Source organism: Bacillus rossius, chromosome 3 (genome assembly GCF_032445375.1).
Source record: "Bacillus rossius redtenbacheri isolate Brsri chromosome 3, Brsri_v3, whole genome shotgun sequence".
NCBI lineage: Eukaryota > Metazoa > Arthropoda > Insecta > Phasmatodea > Bacillidae > Bacillus > Bacillus rossius.
In genome coordinates this window covers 24,299,327-24,319,249 of record NC_086332.1, presented here as the reverse complement: position 1 = coordinate 24,319,249, position 19,923 = coordinate 24,299,327, and the positions used below count along the sequence as shown (strand labels likewise).

General features: G+C 38.2%; 1 protein-coding gene across 1 annotated transcript in view; it reads right to left on the bottom strand.

Annotated features, from left to right (window-relative positions):
* Positions 1-19,923, bottom strand: part of LOC134530363 (small ribosomal subunit protein mS39) — a 35,619-nt gene that overhangs the window by 12,995 nt on the left and 2,701 nt on the right. Inside the window, exons 2-8 of the mRNA XM_063365120.1 lie at positions 19,064-19,181; positions 16,353-16,550; positions 15,523-15,652; positions 14,616-14,757; positions 12,974-13,205; positions 8,956-9,157; positions 3,871-4,090 (exon numbers count right to left, since the gene is read on the bottom strand). Coding sequence (XP_063221190.1) covers positions 3,871-4,090; positions 8,956-9,157; positions 12,974-13,205; positions 14,616-14,757; positions 15,523-15,652; positions 16,353-16,550; positions 19,064-19,181 — 1,242 coding nt within the window. The remainder of the gene's footprint in view (positions 1-3,870; positions 4,091-8,955; positions 9,158-12,973; positions 13,206-14,615; positions 14,758-15,522; positions 15,653-16,352; positions 16,551-19,063; positions 19,182-19,923) is intronic.

The following is a 19,923-nucleotide window of genomic DNA, read 5'->3' as shown; positions in this document are numbered from 1 at the left end:
CCACCTGAGAGTTGTTTTTAAATATTTAAGGGGAAGAGATAAAAAAACAAAATATGCCAACTTAGATTCAAAAGTTTCTTTGGCTATAAAAATTAACTGCAGTTAATTACTGCAAAATTGGCCATGTTAAGTCATAGTAAATCTTTTTATGGAATGCCTGAAGTTGACAATGAGTGGGTGCAACATATGTATTTCCCTGCAAAATCAATAAAGGGTCATATTTGAAGAATGAGAAAAATTGTAAAAATACTACCAATACAGTATTCATATTTATACAGGCTTGAAAAATCTACTACTGTGTATTCTATGCCATAACAAAGGTTTAATTTTCAATAAGAAACAATTAAAAAATGTTATGATCTAGAAACTATTGACTCCAAAATGGAGTGATTGGCATATTCTCCCCCCCCCCCCCCCCCCACCACCACCACCACCACCAAAACCTTTTGGCACTCAATTTCACCAATAGGCAATAGGTGAGATTTTTTTTGGTAATTCAAAATTGTTACAAAGAAATACTGTATTTTAAAATGTAACTACAGAGATAATATTTGATTATGTTACGCAGCTTTGGAAACTCAGGAAATGACTTATTGTAGGTATGTGACCACAATATAGGTAGAATGACCAGCAAAAATTAAAAATATTGAATATTTGGCCGATTTTTTTTTTAAAAAAGGAAATAACATGTAATATATATCTAGCGACAACACTTGTACAACATACATAATATAAAGGCACAAAAAAGCAAGTCAAACGTGGCAGTCGAAGAATCCTTTACTTAGTGATGTCTACAAATACCCAGTGAACCAATATCCGGACTTTTTAAGAACTTAAAAATTAAATTTTCTTTTTAAGTTGTTTTATCAAAATGAGATTTTTTTAAAATATGAAAATGAAATCTCTTTTCAGAGTTAATTTCTGCATTATTTGAGTGGACAGTCTCCAGGTATTTATATATATACTGTGCAACGATAAACTTAAATGAGACTAAAAAAGTGTGCATGGAGTTTGCGCACGACAGAAGTGAAACTTCTTGCTTATTATATTATTAGGTATAGAAAACATAATTTTCTTTGGCTGAGGTCGCAGTTAAAAATATATAAATCTGCAAGAATGTGAGTGCTAAATTATGCTAATGTGCAAGATTGCAAGTGTGCAAGTATTAAGTATGCACATATGCGAGAGTGCAAGTATTAAGGGGCCCGCCTACCTGGGCACACATACAGTGTGCAGAGCTTCAGGAAAAACAACGCGATTTCAAAACTACTCGAGATATCCGAGTGGGGCCTATTTACGAATAGCATTTAAGAGTTCGCTGAGGACCGAAAAGTACTTTTAATTTCGGATTAAGTTTTTAAACTGTATTTTTAGAAGCGTTAAAATGCCTAAAACGCGTGTTTTCAGAGTAATTTTTAGGCATAAAACAATCAGTACAGATTCTTGAAAGCACTTAAGGGGCTTGCATAACACCTTTATCTTCATTTCTCCGCCATATAATATTACGGTCACCGCTCAAATTTCACAGTTATCCTGTGACGACGAGACGAATGCGCGCCAGTTCAGAGCCTTGCGCTTAGAGGCTATACCGCGCTGGAAGCACCAGCGTGCGTCGCGCTTATCACCCCACCTCACTAACACACATACACCCCTGACGAGGCGGGCCCCTTAGTTTTGCACATATGTGAGTGTTGTGCTGGGGATCTTTATGGTTTCACAATGTTATTAGAAATGAACAGAAACAAGATGTGATTCCGTCTGAATATAATTACGTCAAATTTATTAAAGGAAAACTTATAACAGATATTAATAAAATATAAACATACAATATCAATTAATTAATTAGCTCTCAGATATATTTAAAAAGAAATATGGGCTAGCCCTAAATTAAATTATAAAAAAAAAAAAAAAGATTTCATTAAAAAAATACATAAACCAATAAAAAAAAATACAAATATATTTAAACTATCCTAGTTGAGGTATGTACTTAAAGTCCAGAAATTATGTTTATATGATGAACTTCGTCTGACGGCGTAATTTAGGAAAGTTCAAAAAAAAAGGTTGAAAGATACAGTAGCACCGGAGATACAGTAGCACCGGAGGTCGGGGCTTCGTTTTCCGGAGATCACGCGGGAACATGATGCCAGGGCGCCTGTGTGCTGTTGAGGAAGGGAGATGAAAATGCCAATTCGGCGTCCGGCTCTCGGACCCTGTCTGCGAACAGTCCAAATCAAAACTGATCAGAACTTGTACACAGACAGTATACAGGGCAGAAAATGCCCGGAAAATTTAAGGGGAGGTTGGGGGAAAGTCGCGGATCATAACTCACCAGACAGGGAAGTCGGCTTCTGTTTTCCGATGCGTCGCCAGCCAGGAACTGGATCCTGCGAATACTCTGCTGTGCACGGATGTTTCTATCATTTCAAAAAGAAATTAATTAAAGAAAATAACTACTATTCGTTGTACTACGCAGACGAACTAAACTACTTGAAGAAGATTACAGGGATAGCATCCCTTATTTAAGTGACTACATAGTCAGTTGCGGCCGGATGGAAGTCTTGCAGTGTCTCGTCGATCCGCCGATAATCACACACAGTCCGTCTGCAGTCGTGACGCGAAGTGAAGTGTCTCGCGAAGAACCGTGTCTCGTAATTAAAAGTAAATGTTCAACCAAAAGTGAAGGGGGACTGGGACGTCCGGACCGAAAGGTTCCGAAGTTCCCCGAGTGGGCGTCATAAAAAACTCTGACTTTGATGTCTCGAAGTTGGTAGCACTGGCCGACTTTAGCGCTACCTGTTGAGGGGTGTCTGAAATAAAAAAGAATCGACTCGCCCAAGGCGTCTGCTTAAACCAGGGGTTAAAGGGGGCAGTCAGGAGCTGCACTCTGGTGGCCAAGATAATAAGTTACTGTTTCTGCCGCTAGATGTCGTGGGGTGGTCCATCTTTGCACTCACATTTTTTATGCAAGTCGTCCTTGGAGACGGTCGCTGTCTGCTGGGGTTTATGACCGGTCATTGGTCTTAGGCGAATTCTTAGAACCGAGAGGGGAGGGGGGGTGAACAAAAAGTGCAACGACGCTGGGAATGAGCGTCCATGACGTGACTCTCAAGGAGTGAACCTAAGACGTTTGCGTGACGGTAAAGGCTATGGTCAGCTCGTCTCTGAGAAATGGTAACAGCTCGTCCAGAGCTTTTGTATGCAGTTTTAGTCATGAAGTGAAGTAATATTACAGACCTGGGACGTGCCTGGAAGCGAGGGAAATTTCAAACGGGCTGCCAACAAAGGCTTAGATCTGCAAAAGATCCTATAGGTCTCTGGGAAAGGTGCTTCAGACTACTGGCACAAAGTTTAACTTAGGAGAGTACACCAGCCTAACAAAGAGTAAATCACCCAAAGTAACCAAATTATAAAGAAAAATAAAATTTCCAAAAATAATTTAAAATTATATAAAATTAGAAAAAAAAAAATGTGTCGAAATACCAAGTTTCCGGCACAGTGTGCAAGTATGCAATTTTGCAAGTGAGTGCAAGCATGTAAGTCTGCAAGTATGCAGAGTATTTCTACCTCTCCCCTGCAGTGTTCTCCTTTATCAGTTCCCCCATGTACTTATTCCCCTCATAACCCGGTTCCACACCACATACTTAACTATTCCTGTCATGTGATAGGAAACACTCAAAAATTGTAGGCCCCTCAGCAAAGAAGTTTCACTTCAAAAAATATAAATTAGCAAAAGGCTGCTGAAAATTTAAGTTTTGTTGACCGTTACTGTTATGTATTAGAAAGTTTTTGTTGACTTTGGTGAGCTGCAGACACCCCGGAGGTGCGATGCTGCCGCAGATGCCACCAGAAAGGAGCACACTCACTACTCACTAGTACACGGACTCCTTGTAGGAGTCGCCGATGAGGTCGTAGTTGTTGGCGGTGTGGAGCAGCGCGTCCACCTGCCACGCCAGGTCCTTGTCCTGCAGGTGGCGGCGACACATCTCCATCGCCGTCACGAAGAAGTGTGTGTCCTTGGCATCGCGGATCGTGAACGCACGCCCACGGATGTGCTCCATGATCTCTGCCAGGATGTTGCTCACAGGCCCACCTGAGACAGCGTCCAGTCACAAGTCGTGTTTACTCACGTGTGCTCCACTACCATTTCACCGAATTTTCGTCCAATTAGACTGGGTATTAAAATCACGTGCTGAAATCAGACAATTTTTATAAATGGAACATAATTTTCTGTATGACATGTTCATTTAAATGTACTCTTTTGAAATGAATGTCTGCTAGATTTTGCTCTCAATAACAAGGTGCGACAGATAATGAACCTCGCCTCTCGTCTAGAGGGAGGGGCAAGAGAGGAGGGCACTAAAGAGTTTCCAGATTATTTTTAATGATAGGACTCAACTTGATAGGAGGAAAATCAGAAGTATTTTGTTAGTAGAATTTATAGAAAACCACACAATATATGCAAATTGTGCAGATAATATTTACAGTCTTATTAAGATTTTTTTTTTTTAATTTTTAGCATTTAACAAATTGTACATTGAATAATACGGAGGGGGCAGACAAAATTATTTTCCCCTGAGCCCTTAGTTTCTAACAACAGCCTTGCAGCAAACTTCTGACTACCCAATGGTTGGTGCACACATCTAGCAACCATGAGTGCATGTCAATTTGGGGAAAGCGTTGTGATATAGTGCCACGCCTGCAGCTTGTCACTTCTAACCGAAAAATTTCTTCACAGGGGAGATCAAATAAGGAGGTTTTGAATGGAGGGGAAGGCATATTCCTTTCCTCCTCCTGTGGCCTTCCTGCCATTCCACTGCTTCCCTTGCCAAGCGCTTTGTTCCATGTTAAGGTGTAGGACTGGTTCGCAACAAAAAAGACTTCCTCACCCTTCACCAAGGTCCAAGGCCAAGGTTATTTCTCACAGTGATGGTCAAACTCTTGTGTCGATGTTTAAGTTCAGTGTGGACATTATGTAGTTAAAAAAATATATACAGTAAATCCCTCAGAAGAAAATCCCACTTAAGAAAGAAAAAATTCTGAGTATTAAGTTAAAAAAAAATTAGCACTGTGTACTGATACCTGTTAATAAGTCTAAATTACTAAAAATGTTGAGAAACTTTTAAACAGGGATGTAGTGTTAATACTATATACACCTCTGGTTTGTGTTGACTTCACATAACCAGGTACAAATAAACAGCTTTGGCCAAGTGGTTGTTGTAATAAAACCACTTGCCCCTCACTGAGGTGATAAAGCTTCATATCCCAGCAATTCTAAACTGTAGGTGGGAAATAAAGAGCACATCGCTTTGAGGACAGTGGAATTTCTCACTACATACCAGTTTATCAACAGGTGTATTCTGGCACTACTTCATGCCCATCTCATCTCACGCAATCAACTATTAGAGTTGGCCACAAGATGACAGACCTGTCTCTCTTGAACAGATGGCTACAATCCACAAAAGCCTTCTCTCATCCTTTATGTCCACCTGGTCCGAAGGGGCAAATGAAGTGAATGGCTTCTTGGGAGAACCCTTTGGTACTCTTTAATTCTTGGTACAGGGGAGTAATAGAATGCAATGATGAAGGTAACACAAATGAAAACTGGCAGATGTCCACCAGCCAACTTGCAACATCTGTAATGTTTCCCACATGCAGCACTTCTGTTACAACCATGGAGGGAATTCAAATTACTTAAGATAGGAGCTGGCATGGTGATTACACCTCCATCAGACTCGCACAAAAACCCAAGTTGATGAATGGACATCTATGACTTTTTCTTTGTCGCCACTCAAGGACAACGCCTGTGCAGTTCATTACATAGAATAATTTGGTTTCAACTCTCAACAAAATCACAATAATTAGAGCTGCACAAATACGAACAAATTGGCCGATTTTACCAACATTTAGTCGAATCAGCATTTCTGCCGATTCACAATATGCGTGTTGATTTTTGAATAACATTACTGAAAAATTAAAGTGTTTGCCATAACCTAAATATCCCTGAGTACCCTTTTCACTTTTCTTGGTACTACATGCTTTCAACTCCCATCATTTCTTAAGCTGCATGTGCAGCCATATATATCAAACTTAAACATACAGTAGAATCCCGCTGATGCGACCCCTCACGGTTTCCGGAAAAACGGACTTATAAACGGACTTATAAACGGAATGGTCGCAATAGAGAATTTGGGGTGTCACCGCGTCGTCGGATACATTGTGTGAATGCCGCTCGGGCAGTGTCTAGCCGAGCTTGGCGCATCCACTATCGCACGAAAAGCCGTCTCAGCTGTCATGTTATCTTACCCTCCCGCAAGAAAAGCCACTGTAGTAGCTTACCTTCTGCGTGAGAAACTGTCAGCATTCTCCTCCCCTCCCACACCACGTGCGGCAAAAGCCAGGTTGTATAGTCCATTCTTGGTAAAATAAATATTTTTATGGGCTTATACGACTGTCCTTCGCCGTTAATAAATACTTTATAAGTTTTTATGATACAATTTGTTTATAAGTCACACAGCAGTTTCTGCTGAAAAATCACTAATACCTCAAATTTTATTGAATAGAAAAATTTAGCAGGGCCGTAAATATATTTATTTTACTGCATAGTTACTTTTCTGTCTGCATTCCAACATGTTTTTTTTTTCCTTTTTTTGCAATGCGAAGGGCCGTGGAAAAGATAATTGCTTGAGCTGTCAAAATAAACATCGCTGACGGCAAGGTCGGGAGCGCATCCTGTCGGTCTGTCGCTGTGATTATCTACTTCAAAAACATGTCACAGCATTTCAGGATAGCATTGTTCTTATATCTTTCGTTTATAGCCGAATGTTTTCTACCTGATCCACACAAGTTCCTTCGCCACGTTTTGAACGAAAATAACCACCAGCCGGCTAGCATAGCCGAACTCGCGTGACGCGAGTTCACTTAGCGCGAGTATTTATCGGAACACATTGTTCGGGGTATGCAAGTCCGAGGTGTATACCATAATTCCACGCAATTTTTTTGTTTAGCTGCGCATGTGCGAAGGCAGCGATGTTATAGAAAAATAGCCGAGAACCAAACACCTGGCGACGTCGTTAACACAGTGAACACAGCTTTGTGTGTCCAGTGACACCTGAGATGCAGCTGGCAAGATCACATCACACTAACCAGTTGCAAGACAAAGGCACGGGACCAGGACGGCAATAAACACGCGCGTAGATGCTATCAGGTGATACGCGCAGTTTACCGGTACTGGCTAGCATGGACAGTCTAGAGGGGTGGTATCTATTTTTAGCCGTCTTTTGTATGCCTGCCTGCTTACAGTACAGCGCTCGCCAAGATAAACGTGAACACATAGCGCCCAACAAAGTGTAACAGACTTGTTTTTCAGCCGATTTTACTCAAATTTTCGACTTTCTCTGCTCAAATTTTTTCACGGTTTCTCAAAAAACGGTCGTATAAACGGAATGGACGCATCATAGGGGGGTCGCATCGGCGGGATTCTACTGTACTGTGTTTTAATAAAGTTCTTGAATTTAATATATCTTAAATAAATATATCACCATCACAGTAAAGTTGGATAGGAATATAAAATGTATTTATTTAGAGCATGACTGCCACTACAAACAACGGACATTACTAACTGCTTAAACTACAAAGAAATGTTAGTAAATTTGTGACGGAGACATTGTTTTATTAACTCATGTCAAGTTGTTTAAATTTAATTTTAAAAAATAAAAGGAAAATTATAAGGTTTTGCTTAACATAAATTAATTTTACTATTTCCCATGCGAAGTGACCACAAGAAACACATTTCCATATACCGTAAATGTTTTGTACCGTGAATTTTTTCCACTGCACATGTTAATTTGGTATTGAAATTGCTGCTCTTGAATTGTAAACAGTACAAAATCTCACAATTTTGCACATTTAAAATTATCTTTTAAACTTTGAATTTCATGAATCAATATATTTCATAGTTACCTAATGTTAAATTATCTTATTTTATACAATTAAATATTAAATGCTTATATTTTCCAGCCTCCATTTGTCATTTCATGTTTCTTAAGAAACTACAAGTTGGCAAAAAACAAATGAAGATGAGCTAAAAAAAATGAGTTAAAAAAGAGGGGTTATTTTCTGTTTATTACCTGAAAACAGAGAATGATTACTTTGTGACTATGGAGTTATGAATAACAGTTTTAGAGAAGTTAATGCAAATAAAAATGTAATTTCTGTACAACAGAAACTATGTCATTCTGCTGAAAAGTACCTGTGTGTAACTGCTACTAGTGTTTTACCTAACAGACTTTTCAGTACATGTGGAATTTTGTATGGCACTTAAAAACATTCAATGAAAAATTAAGAATGTTTTATTAATTAAAATCTAGGGATTCTGTAATCGGTGCTAGTTTAGTTAAGTGTTTTTTATAGTCAGCCAATGCATGACTATGTAAAATGTGTTGAAATGTTAATTGTAAAATGTTTAATGACAACAATCTTCAGACAAGCACTCATTTGTATTGTATTTATATTACTGCTGGTTTGAGAAAAGAAATCCCATTCAGTTCATCTTAGGTTACCTTTACTGAATTAGTTTTTAGTTAAAAATTTTCTAACCAAAATGTGTTTATTCTTGTATCGATTTTAAATAGGCGAATCGACAATAGTTAATTTGGAATATCTTCGTATCAGCATTTAAGGAAAAAATTTGTGAATTAGTACAGCTCTAATAATAAGAATCAAAATACCTTTGAAAGCCAACATGAGGAAATCACATAATTTGTGAATGAAAGACCATACCAATTATCTATCCAGATTTTCTGCGGCACTGCTAAGCTATAAATGAAATAGTATTAATTTTAATCACATTCCAAGCATATGCTTTGATAATAAATTTTGGTGTTTGAATTGCAGCTCACCACTGAGAAAGCAGGCTAGGGGAATACTACTAGTACACAGTGCAAGAGCGAGACTCACGTTCTTTACAGAATATGACGAGGAGGAAGTAGTAGCTGGCCAGGGATGGCTCGATGCCCAGGCTAGTGAACTCTTTGACAGCCTGCAGGGCATAGGTCTTGGCCTGCCAGTACATGCCCATGCTGCTGACTGCCTCCAGCACAGAGTTGAGGGTGGACACATCGGGGGCAAGGCCCTGCCTGGCCATCGCGGTCAGCAACTCCTGGGGACACGTACGCGTTCCACCCACCGATCACCAAACACTTCAGAGGTCGGTACCAGAACGCATTCACCTGAGGCATGAAATCTATAACCTACAAATCAAAATATAGGCAATAAACGTTTAATATTACATACACAAGTTACAAAAAAGAACAAAATTTTTCAAATTTGGTCTTAAAAATATTTATATTTTTTAGCAGTCTCTTACAAAAGTCTTACATTCAGAACAAAGTTTTCTTGACCGCTAAAGTAAAACTGATCAAAATGTAACATTTTAAATGAGGAGACATTTTCATGATCCATTAATTAAGGCAGACCCGTTATTGATCATTTGAAAACTTTGAACTTCAAGCACTGTGAATAACTAACACCAAAGGTGCAGGCCATTTAGGAAAAATTAATCACTGGAAAAAATAAAATTGTATAAATTAAATATTAACTGATTAGTTTTACCTTGCTTAAGTGTGGTGATGAAATGTGTTAGTATCTTGAGACTCTGAGTAGCTTTCAACAACCATTTTTCTCCAATATTAAAGCTCTGTTAAGGGCCCCGCCAACCTGGCACACACATGGTGCGCAGAGCTTCAGGAAAAACAATGTTTTTTGAAAACTACTCAAGATATCTATGTGGGGTCTGTTTATGAAAAGCATTTAAGAATTTGCTAAGGACCAAAAAGTGCTTTTGATCTTGGATTATGTTTTTAAACTGTATTTTAAGAAGAGTTAAAATGGCTGAAAGGCATGTTTTTAGAGTAATTTTTGGGCCTAAAACAACCAGTAAAGATTCTTGAAAGCACTTGAGGGACTAGCATTACAGATTTTTTAAAATTTCTCCGCTCAAATTTCACAGTTGTCCTATGAATGACAAGAAGACTGCACGCCAGTTCACAGCCTTGCGCCTAGTGGCGACACCGCACTAGAAGCATCAGCGAGTGTTGCACTTACAGGGTGGCCACTCTTCTAGGATAATAAAATTCTTGGTTTTTTCCAGGTTTTTTCAAGGGTGGTTTTTATCAATATTTGCATACAATTTGCATTTTTGTTACACAAAGCACACACAATATGATGTTTTATTGGCGTTAAACAATAGACAACTTAACTATAGACTTAAAAATTAAATCAATGAACTTGCTTAAAACAAAACCTACCACCAACAAAAAATTTATAATCTCACGTCACAAAAATTACTTGACACCAAACGCACGTGTTTTGCCCCTCTTGCGTGGCTGGCTAATGCTGTTCTTCCCATCCATGCTACCGATATTGATTTTAACATTACACAAATTGCAAATAGCGTGTGTCCTGCACTTTGGATCTTTCTCCACCCATTCAAACTCTTCCGTATATTTGTCATTGTACGTGGTGACCGAACTCGTTGACATTTTGATAGTCTGCGCCAATTACACGTTAGATTAAAAAATTCAAAACAACGTCCCGCACAACTAAACTTTAAAAAAAAACTCGAGAAAAGTATCCGTGATACCGTGACGCAACAACATGAGCGCAAAGTAAAAACAAATATACATACAAAACTAGTGCTACCAACATGCCGTGCGAGAAATTACTACCACCCTACAACAACATTTTCAGCCAAAATGCTGTTGCTTTTGAATACAGAAACATAATAAGTATGGAAGTCTGAATTGTTAACAGTTTCTTACGTACTACAAAAGTTTTTAAATGCAATATGAACAAATTGACTTTCACAAAATATAGCACACGAGCACACTGTCGTGCTTCGACGGGTGGTGAACGTGCTCATTTAACAGCCGTATGTTATTGCGATCGTTACTTCATAAAAAAATTCCCGGTTCTAATAAAAATTCCTGGTTGATTCCAGGTATTCCTGGTTTTTTTTAAGAAATCCTGGCTATTTCCCGTATTTCCCGGTTGGCTGGACACCCTGACTTATCATCCTGCCTCACTAACACACATACACCCCAACTAGATGGGCCTCTTAATATAATTTCAGAGATGGATAATCATTAAGGGCTCTCCGCCTACCTGAGCACACTTACAATCTGCAGAGCTATAGAAAACAATCAAGCAATTTAAAAACTGCTTGAGGTATCTAATAGTGATGGGTCGGTCCTGTTTCTCGGTTCCACCAGTTCTCAGCAAATTAATCGGCACTGAGAACCGTGTATATAAAGTCGTGCCGGTAACAATACCATGAAAAGCTTAACAGCTAATAATTTTTTTCCGGTAAAACGCCGTGGTATATTGCCTGACAACAAACACCCACACTTCTTTTAATTTTAAGTCCCATGTGACAAGTGAATGGTTCGTAAATCTTTGAAAATTCCAGGAGCCCCACACCAAGAAAGGCAGTCTTGCCTACCCTTCCTTCACCACCTTGCGCAGCCAAACGACCCAATGACAATAATAACTCCAGTATTCTGAGGGGTTGGGTTCAGCAAGATAAAGGGTCGTTTATTAATTTCTCCAATTTTACCCAAGATCTTGATGTCTGTCACCCAAAAATTGTACTAACTTGCTACTCAAGAAATTTCTGGGCCTCTACTTATAATAGAATAAACATATCAGATATCATGTACTAATAATGTAATCTTTTAACAAACCTCTGTTACCTTGAGGGTTCCATCCCTTACCAATTACAATACATACATAACTTGCATTTGCTTTGGTATGTGGCTACTGCAGTATTAGTTATTATTATTATTTTTTTATAATTTACTTAATCTCTTGTAAACAAATATTTACATTTTTCTCTAGCAATTTTTTATTGGTGTGCCTAAATAAAATACTGACCCAGCATAAAAAAACTATTATTTTGCATGACTAGATATAACTGCACCACAGGATGTCAATACAGTGCTGCTACAGCCATCTAGTGACATGAGACACAACTATGCTATCTTGGGGCTAGATGACTTCTTTGTGGTCTAATTATGGTAAAGTGGGGCACTGATAAGTCATGTTAAATAAATACACCATTTATTAGGGTATACTGTGTAATTTTAAATTGTGTGGTTAACCTAAAACTGAGAACCAGGAACCAATATTTAAGAACCCGAAACAAATCGAGAACCGGGAAAAAAGCACAACCAACACATCACTAGATCCAAATGGTGTTTCTTTACATAAAGCATTAAATATTAAATTGAGGATTAGTTACAAAAATTACACTGTGGATCAGTAGTTTTGTTTCTGGCTTTTATTTTCAAAATGTATTTTTAGGAGAGTTAAAATGGCTAATACATGTCTTTTCAGGATATTTTTAAGTATGAAATTCCAAGAAAAGATTTTTTTAAGCACTACACCTTTAAGCATTACACTTTTACTTAATTTATACACCATAAAATGTTTATGTTTACCGCTCACCTCATAGTTGACCCATGAAAAAGGAGAGGCCTAAGTGCGCGCACAAAGCCCTGTGATCAGAAGCAATACTGTGCTAAAAGTAACAGTGAGTGTCGCACCAATGATCACACCTCACTGACACAAATACACTCCTGAGTCCTGACTACGCAGAACATTTACAACATTTTATCACTGTTTTTTTAATGTTTAAAATACTTGTATGTTTCTAGAATGCTTTTATTCTCAGTAATTGTAGCCTAAACTCCATCTTTCTGATCAAATATGCTGTATTTTTACATAAATAAGAAACAACTTTTAGAAACAGTGCTCACATTAAAGACACTTAAACAATTAATTGACGAGTACACGACAGATCCACAAAGGCGTCTGTAGAGAGACCTATGTCTACCACTACTTCCAATTGTTTGACTGGGCCTGGAATGACAAAAGTCTCCTAGACTACGCAGAAATAACATCACTTCAACAAACGTACTTCAATAAGCTTCCATCTGAGGTCGTTGCCTTCGCGCAGATAGTTGGCGACTGAGATGAGGGAGTTGTAGGTTTCCGTGGTGACGGGGATACCCTTCGCCTGTGTTTCCTCGTACAGCTGCCAGGCTCTGTCTACTTGGAAGAAGCGCACCATGCCTTGAATCACTGCGCAGTACGCTTCCGGCTTCTTCTCTTGCAACGAGTTGAAAATTGTCTCTGCTAGACCATTGTCCCTTAAACACATGGTGCATATCAATTACTTGAATATAAAATTAACATATAGTAAATAAATTTTGAAAATTTCTGTTAGCTAGAGTATATTCTATCATGCTGAGCATGGTCAGTCATGCTGTAGTATACAAACCTTGCGTTTAGAAAGAGGTTGGTTCAATTCTAGCTGGATGTATTAAAAAAACTAACAGAGGTTTTTCATTTCTATTTCTTCTTCATTCCTAAGCAACAAAGTGCTAGAAAAAAACTATTGTATTAGCATCAAGCAACATTTAAACACAGAAGCAATTATAAACCACACTGAAATTACTTTAATTACATGTTCTTTCATAGTGAAACACAATCATGTTAATTTAAATCCATCTTTCCCATTCTTGAAAGAATTTTAAAAACAAAAATTTTGATTATTTATCATAAATGCACTTTGTAGAGTAAACATTAGCTTAGTTCCATCTTATGCTGAAAAAAAAAGGGGATCTGCAGTTTTGATAAATACATGGAAAATAATTAGGTCACAGCCCACTAATTATTTCAGCAAGACAACTGGCAACAGTAAGACGGCAGTCCACCAGAGTCTGGTCTCAGGAGAACCTCGTTTGCTCTCGTAAGAGGGTGTTTTGGGCTTCAATGTGAGGGCACGCCATGACATCTACCAGTCCACCTATCAGAGCATGTTACTCTAACAATCGTAACAATGTTCACGTGCTAGGATGCATAAGAGTTGGGACGAGGCAGGAAGAATTATTGAATGAATTAATTTATTGGACTTAATATATTATACACATCAAGATCGTTAGAGATGATGAAAGGTGATGAGTTGAGAATGAATGACAGTATTCAGGTACCTGTCGATCTGGGCATCCATATGGTGTGCAAAGCTTGAGAAGAAACAATGCGATTTGAAAACTGATTAAGACATCCGAGTGGGGTCTGCTCACGGAAAGTATTAAAGAATGTACCAAGGACAGATGAGTAGTCCTGTGTTCAGATTTTGTTTTTAAACTGTGATTTTAAGAGAGAGAAAATGGTTAAAACACTTATTTTCAGTGTAATTTTTAGACATGATCCACCCATTACATATTCTTGAACGCACTCAAGAGGACTTGCATTACACCTTCAACTTCACTTCTCCGCTATTTTATGATATGGTTACCACTAAGCTGTACGAGATGACCACTTAGAGGAGATACCGTGCTAGAAGTACCAGCGAGCATCTCACTTATCGACCCGCCTCACTAACACAAATACATGCAACTGGACGGGCGCCTCGATTGGCGGAGGAAACGGGAGTGCTCACAGCAAATGTCCACCCATGCTCCCCCACTTGCGACGAGCCTGGGACTGACCCAGGAGGGAGGCGAGCGTGGCACGCCCCCGTTCCGGCCGGGAAGGGGGCAGGAGGTGGGACTCACTTCCAGGTCTTCCTGTGCTGGGCCTTCTTCTGCGTGCCCTGCTTGAACCAGCGCTCCTCGAACAGGTCTTCCCGCAGGCTGTCCTCGCAGTTGTGGTAGCACGCCAGCTGCAGCAGCGACAGCTTCGCCTGCTCGCTCACGTCTGGGGCAGCACGCGACACAGAGCACACGCTCACCTACTGGCCCCCTTAAGGCAGCTTATTGTACAAACACATACCTTACACTACAGTTGGTTTGCGTTTAAATGGACAGTTTTGGGCGGGTGGGGTCCTGGCTTGTTTCAATGTCAACATTCCCCCACATATTCAAATCAATACTGGTGTAGGATTTACGACATAATACATTCATGAATAACAGACAGCAAAATGTGTTAAAGTTAAGTTCATAACCACATGAATTATTACACCAGTTATTCTAACTGATGTATTTCAGTGGACACCAAATCACACATTACAATTTTTTGTATGGCTTTAGCGCATGGAAATACTGGTTTTTATTTTGCTGTAATAGGTATTCTGACAAGGTTTATACCAGGAAATGTACATTAACTCACTCAGAGCATAAGGATAGTAATTTAATACACAGGGTGATTTTAAAAATTGTTGAGATTAATATGAATGCCCAACACACACACATACTTATTTTATTTTAACCTATCACCACTGCCGGTAGTCCAATTGGCAACAGATTGAAGTAAGTTGGGCGAGTTTTCATATCTAATATTAGGATAATATTTAAAATGGTAACAGGAGGGAGGGCATGAATGAATTAAACCTTTACAATCACTCGGCATGAAGCCAAATGTTATCTCATATACAAATACTAATCTTTTAAGAGCAAATAGATTGCAGGATTCTTAATTAATTACATTACACTTCTACAATGCTCGCTAGTTTACTCTACTTGCCTATTCCTTTCTTGCAAAGCAGTTCGTAGACAGTCAATGCATCGGAGACACACACGTCAGCAATACACCTCAGTAAGATCTCTTCACTTACGTCACTGTTCTCATCAAAAACTGGCTTTGGGTAAAATGCCTTAAAAAAAAAAAAAATATACCTATATAAAATGGAAAAAGATAATACACTGAAGGATAAACATCATTGTACATATTCCAGCTAATATGAAATTTATAGTAATAACAGCAGGGCTGGTAATGTCTCCAATCTATAAAAATAACTGCACTTCCCTAATTACAAACTATGATCTTGAAATGTGCATAACATTAATATCCATAAAATATAAATATTTGGCATATAGTATTGAAGTGTATTCATCTAAATAAAAGTTCTAAACATGTACTATGTATCTTTTAACAAACAATATTTTCACTTGTAAATAACTTATTTATTAATAATAAGCATATACAGTTAAAGAGAAACCACTGGTGGTTAAAATTAATTAAACCAAAAATATTTTAAATTTTAGTTTAAACCAAAAATGTTGTTAAAATCATTAAGATTAGATTGCCACATGTGTTTCAGTTGTAGATATAATGATAAAAAATATACCTACTCTCATGTAACTTACTATTATGTTTTTATAACAATTCTGGTAGTTACATATAATTTTGTTCTTATAAATCTAGCAGTCTTCATACTGCTAGTTGCATACTGATTAGCAAAACCAGTCTACTTCTACAAACATTTCATGACTTTTGACATAAAAAAAAATGGAGATAATTTCAAAACAAGTAATTTTCATATTCAAATACAGCACATAACATGACACACGAACTTGTATGGGTGGGTCCGCCTCTCTGTGCTGGAACAAGAAAGGGTTCTCTTGGCGTATCCAGAAGGCAGCTTTGCGACCAGACTCCTTCGCCAGGGCAAACGTGCGCTTGCTGATGTTGGACGTGGGGATGAGGTACGGGTCGTCGTGGTACTTGTAGTGCGCTGCTGTGTAGTCACGCCCCACTGTGCTCGACAGGGCCTGCACAAACGTGACTTGGATACATCCTTTTTACAAGCCTCATGTGGATGTGTTACGTTACAACCATACAAACCTGTCCTGCTATAACATACTTTGTGACCACGTTTTGCTATAACATCACACTTTTTTTTTTCTCTCTGGATATACTATTTATCATAGATGTATATTTAACTGGAGTTAGATTTTAAATTATTGTGTTGATTTTGCTCAACACAGTAACTCTTTTTTTGTAATTTAAGAAATTTGGATAAAATATTTCAAATGTACAGTACAGTGACAGATTTTCAATCCAGCACTTTCGGGCTCACAGCCAGACTAGTGATCGGGCCAGACTATTAAACATAGATATTGTATTAACGGGGTTACCAAAGAAACCCCCTCTCTTGCCCCTCACTCTAGACGAGGGGCGAGGTTCATTATCTGTCGCACCTTGTTATTGCGAGCAAAATATAGCAGACATTCATTTCAAAAGAGTACACTTAAGTGAACATGTCATACAGAAAATTATGATCCATTTATAAAAATAGTCTGATTTTAGCACGTGATTTTAATAACACGTCTATTTTAACCAAAAATTCAGTGAAATGGTAGTGGAGCACACGTGAGTTGTGACGATGCTGTCTCAGGTGGACCTGTGAGCAACATCCTGGCAGAGATCATGGGGCACATTGGCGGGCGGGCATTCACGATCCGCGACGCCAAGGACACACACTTCTTCGTGACGGCGATGGAGATGTGTCGCCGCCACCTGCAGGACAAGGACCTGGCGTGGCAGGTGGACGCGCTGCTCCACACCGCCGACAACTACGACCTCATCGGCGACTCCTACAAGGAGTCCGTGTACTAGTGAGTGTGCTCCTTTGTAGCATCTGCGGCAGCATCGCATCTCCAGGGTGTCTGCACCTCACGAAAGTCAAATTGGAATGAGAACCAGCAGTAAGGATAAACTCTAAGTGAATTAAACCCTCGGCAACACAATAATGCAACCTGACAGCTACTGTCAACAACTGGGATCCATCTGAAAACATCTAAATAGTACAAGTAAATGGATTGGTGCCGGATTACAGAATGTTTCAAACCAAAGATTGCCACGATAAAATTTTTTTTACTGTAATCCAAACCATGTAGAAATATGGTATTTCAGACATAAACTTTGTCTCGTCATTTCTTTCAGCCTGCAATGTGACCTACTTAATCATTGTAGAGTATGAATGGGAAACATTTTTGTATGGGGGCCAAATTCAGAGCTCAAGTTGGCACTGAGGGCTGAACTATTTATTATTACTTATTTTTGTTGTTGTTGTTGTTATTCCCGATTATATTACACTCTCCGAGATACTTTTGCCTGAATACGACTATTTGGCTTTACAGCACAATGGTATAATTAATGCCTTTACCATTTCTGCATTCTTATTGCAAACCAGTCTCATAACCCACAGTGAAGAGTAATAAGATTGAGTAAAATGAAAATTTTTTACTATAAATTACTAATAATACTCTGACTAACATAGCTATATTACCAAAGTCTAGTCTAACAAACGAACCAACGTGACAATATCACACCATATACTTGGCATGTAAAAGCATACAAACCAAATAAAACTGTCACAAAAAACTCAATTGCATTATCGAAATCCCATAGTGTCGCTCTCAGGAGTTTCTACTCAGTAAAATGTTTGTGTTCAATCCACAAACAAAACTAATGCGAAAGATAATGGTGCAAATTTGCAACAAGGCCACATATATCCACTTCCATAAATGAAGAAACAATCCGAAGCTGATCATTTCCAATGTTATTTTAGAAGGATGCAGCAGGCTACTCAAGTCACAGATGAAGAAAAGTAATTATTTAAAAAAAAGAATTAAAAATAATATTGATTACTTTACATTTATTTTCCTTTTAATTTCCATAAAATGTGAGGAATTGAAAATGTTTAGTGTTACTTGCAACCATATTACAATGATAATGTGGTAGTTATTTTCATAAGGTTTTAGATAGCCTATTGAAAACTTCACACTATGTGTCTAGTGCACAAGAAAGCTTACAAACGAAACAGGAATTGAACCTTGACCACTCTGCGGCTTAACTAATGCTCAAATCTGTGTGTAAATGTGTGACTGGTTTTAATGTAGTAGTACTACTAATTATCATGTTTTGGCAATACTGCATTTTTAAGAGTTAATTACTTTTCCGCTCGTGTATGCTTATGCTTAATTTTTAGTTCCCTGTAAATTAGTGTTTTGTTTTAATTTTTTAATGGTTGAACATTTATTTAAAATTTAATTCTGCTTTCTACCTTATCAAGTACCTATGTAATAGTCTATTATGATTGTGTTATACTTTTTTTTTTTATTTGAATGTATGATGTAATAGCAGAAAATGTGGTTAAGTGTAAGAAAAGGCATATCACCTAAACTTTGCAACCAATAAAGATGATAACAAATAAATAAAATTAAAAACTGATATGAACAGTAATGTGTGGAATACTAAATAAGTAATGAGAGCTACCTACTCTAAGTATATCAGTTGGTCCCCTCTTGATCTTCTCGGGAATCTTTATCTCCTCCACAGGTGCAGATGCAGTCGACTGGCGAGACAGGGCAGTCTTCAAGACTTTCAGGCGGTGCTCACTGATTGGGCAGAACACAAACAAGCGTCAGGCTCTGCCAAGTGCATCACTCATTCCAGCTGCACCATTTCCCACTTGTTTTTTCACTGCAGCAATGTTTGCTTACTGGAAATGGAACTGGATTGAGCTAAACGTCTGTGAAAGGCAATGAGATGTTGATGGAGCGATGACGGAATGAATGGGTGGGGGAAATCGGAGTATGCTGAAAAAATCCAATCCATTGGGAACTGAACCCGGATAACCATGGTGGGAGACGAATGATCTGAGCACTCTACCACCACCATTGCATTTGATTACAAATGTGCCACCACGTATCTTACCTAGATGGTGAATATCAAAATATGTATAATTAATTATGTGAGACATAGCACAGTTTATATCGTTATATCAGCCACCAGCACTGAAATCACACAAAATTTTTGCTTGATGCACATAGTATTTAAACAGTAGAGTTGCATTTATCTGACCTTCGCTTATCTGACATGCCGTACTATTCAACGTTCTACTGTAAAAAAAAAAAAAATCAATTGACAAGAACTTAAAGTTGTGAGCACGAACACAGTCAACTTTTTGTTGCTCCAGACTCTACCACAGATTAAAAATATCCTTTTCATGTTTTCAGTTCTTTATCGTTTGTTTTTTTGTCCCAAAACATGATTATTATGTTAATAATGTGTACACTTAAAACATATTATACCTAGTGACGTTTAACAGGCTTTTTCTTAACACCTACCTATTATCAA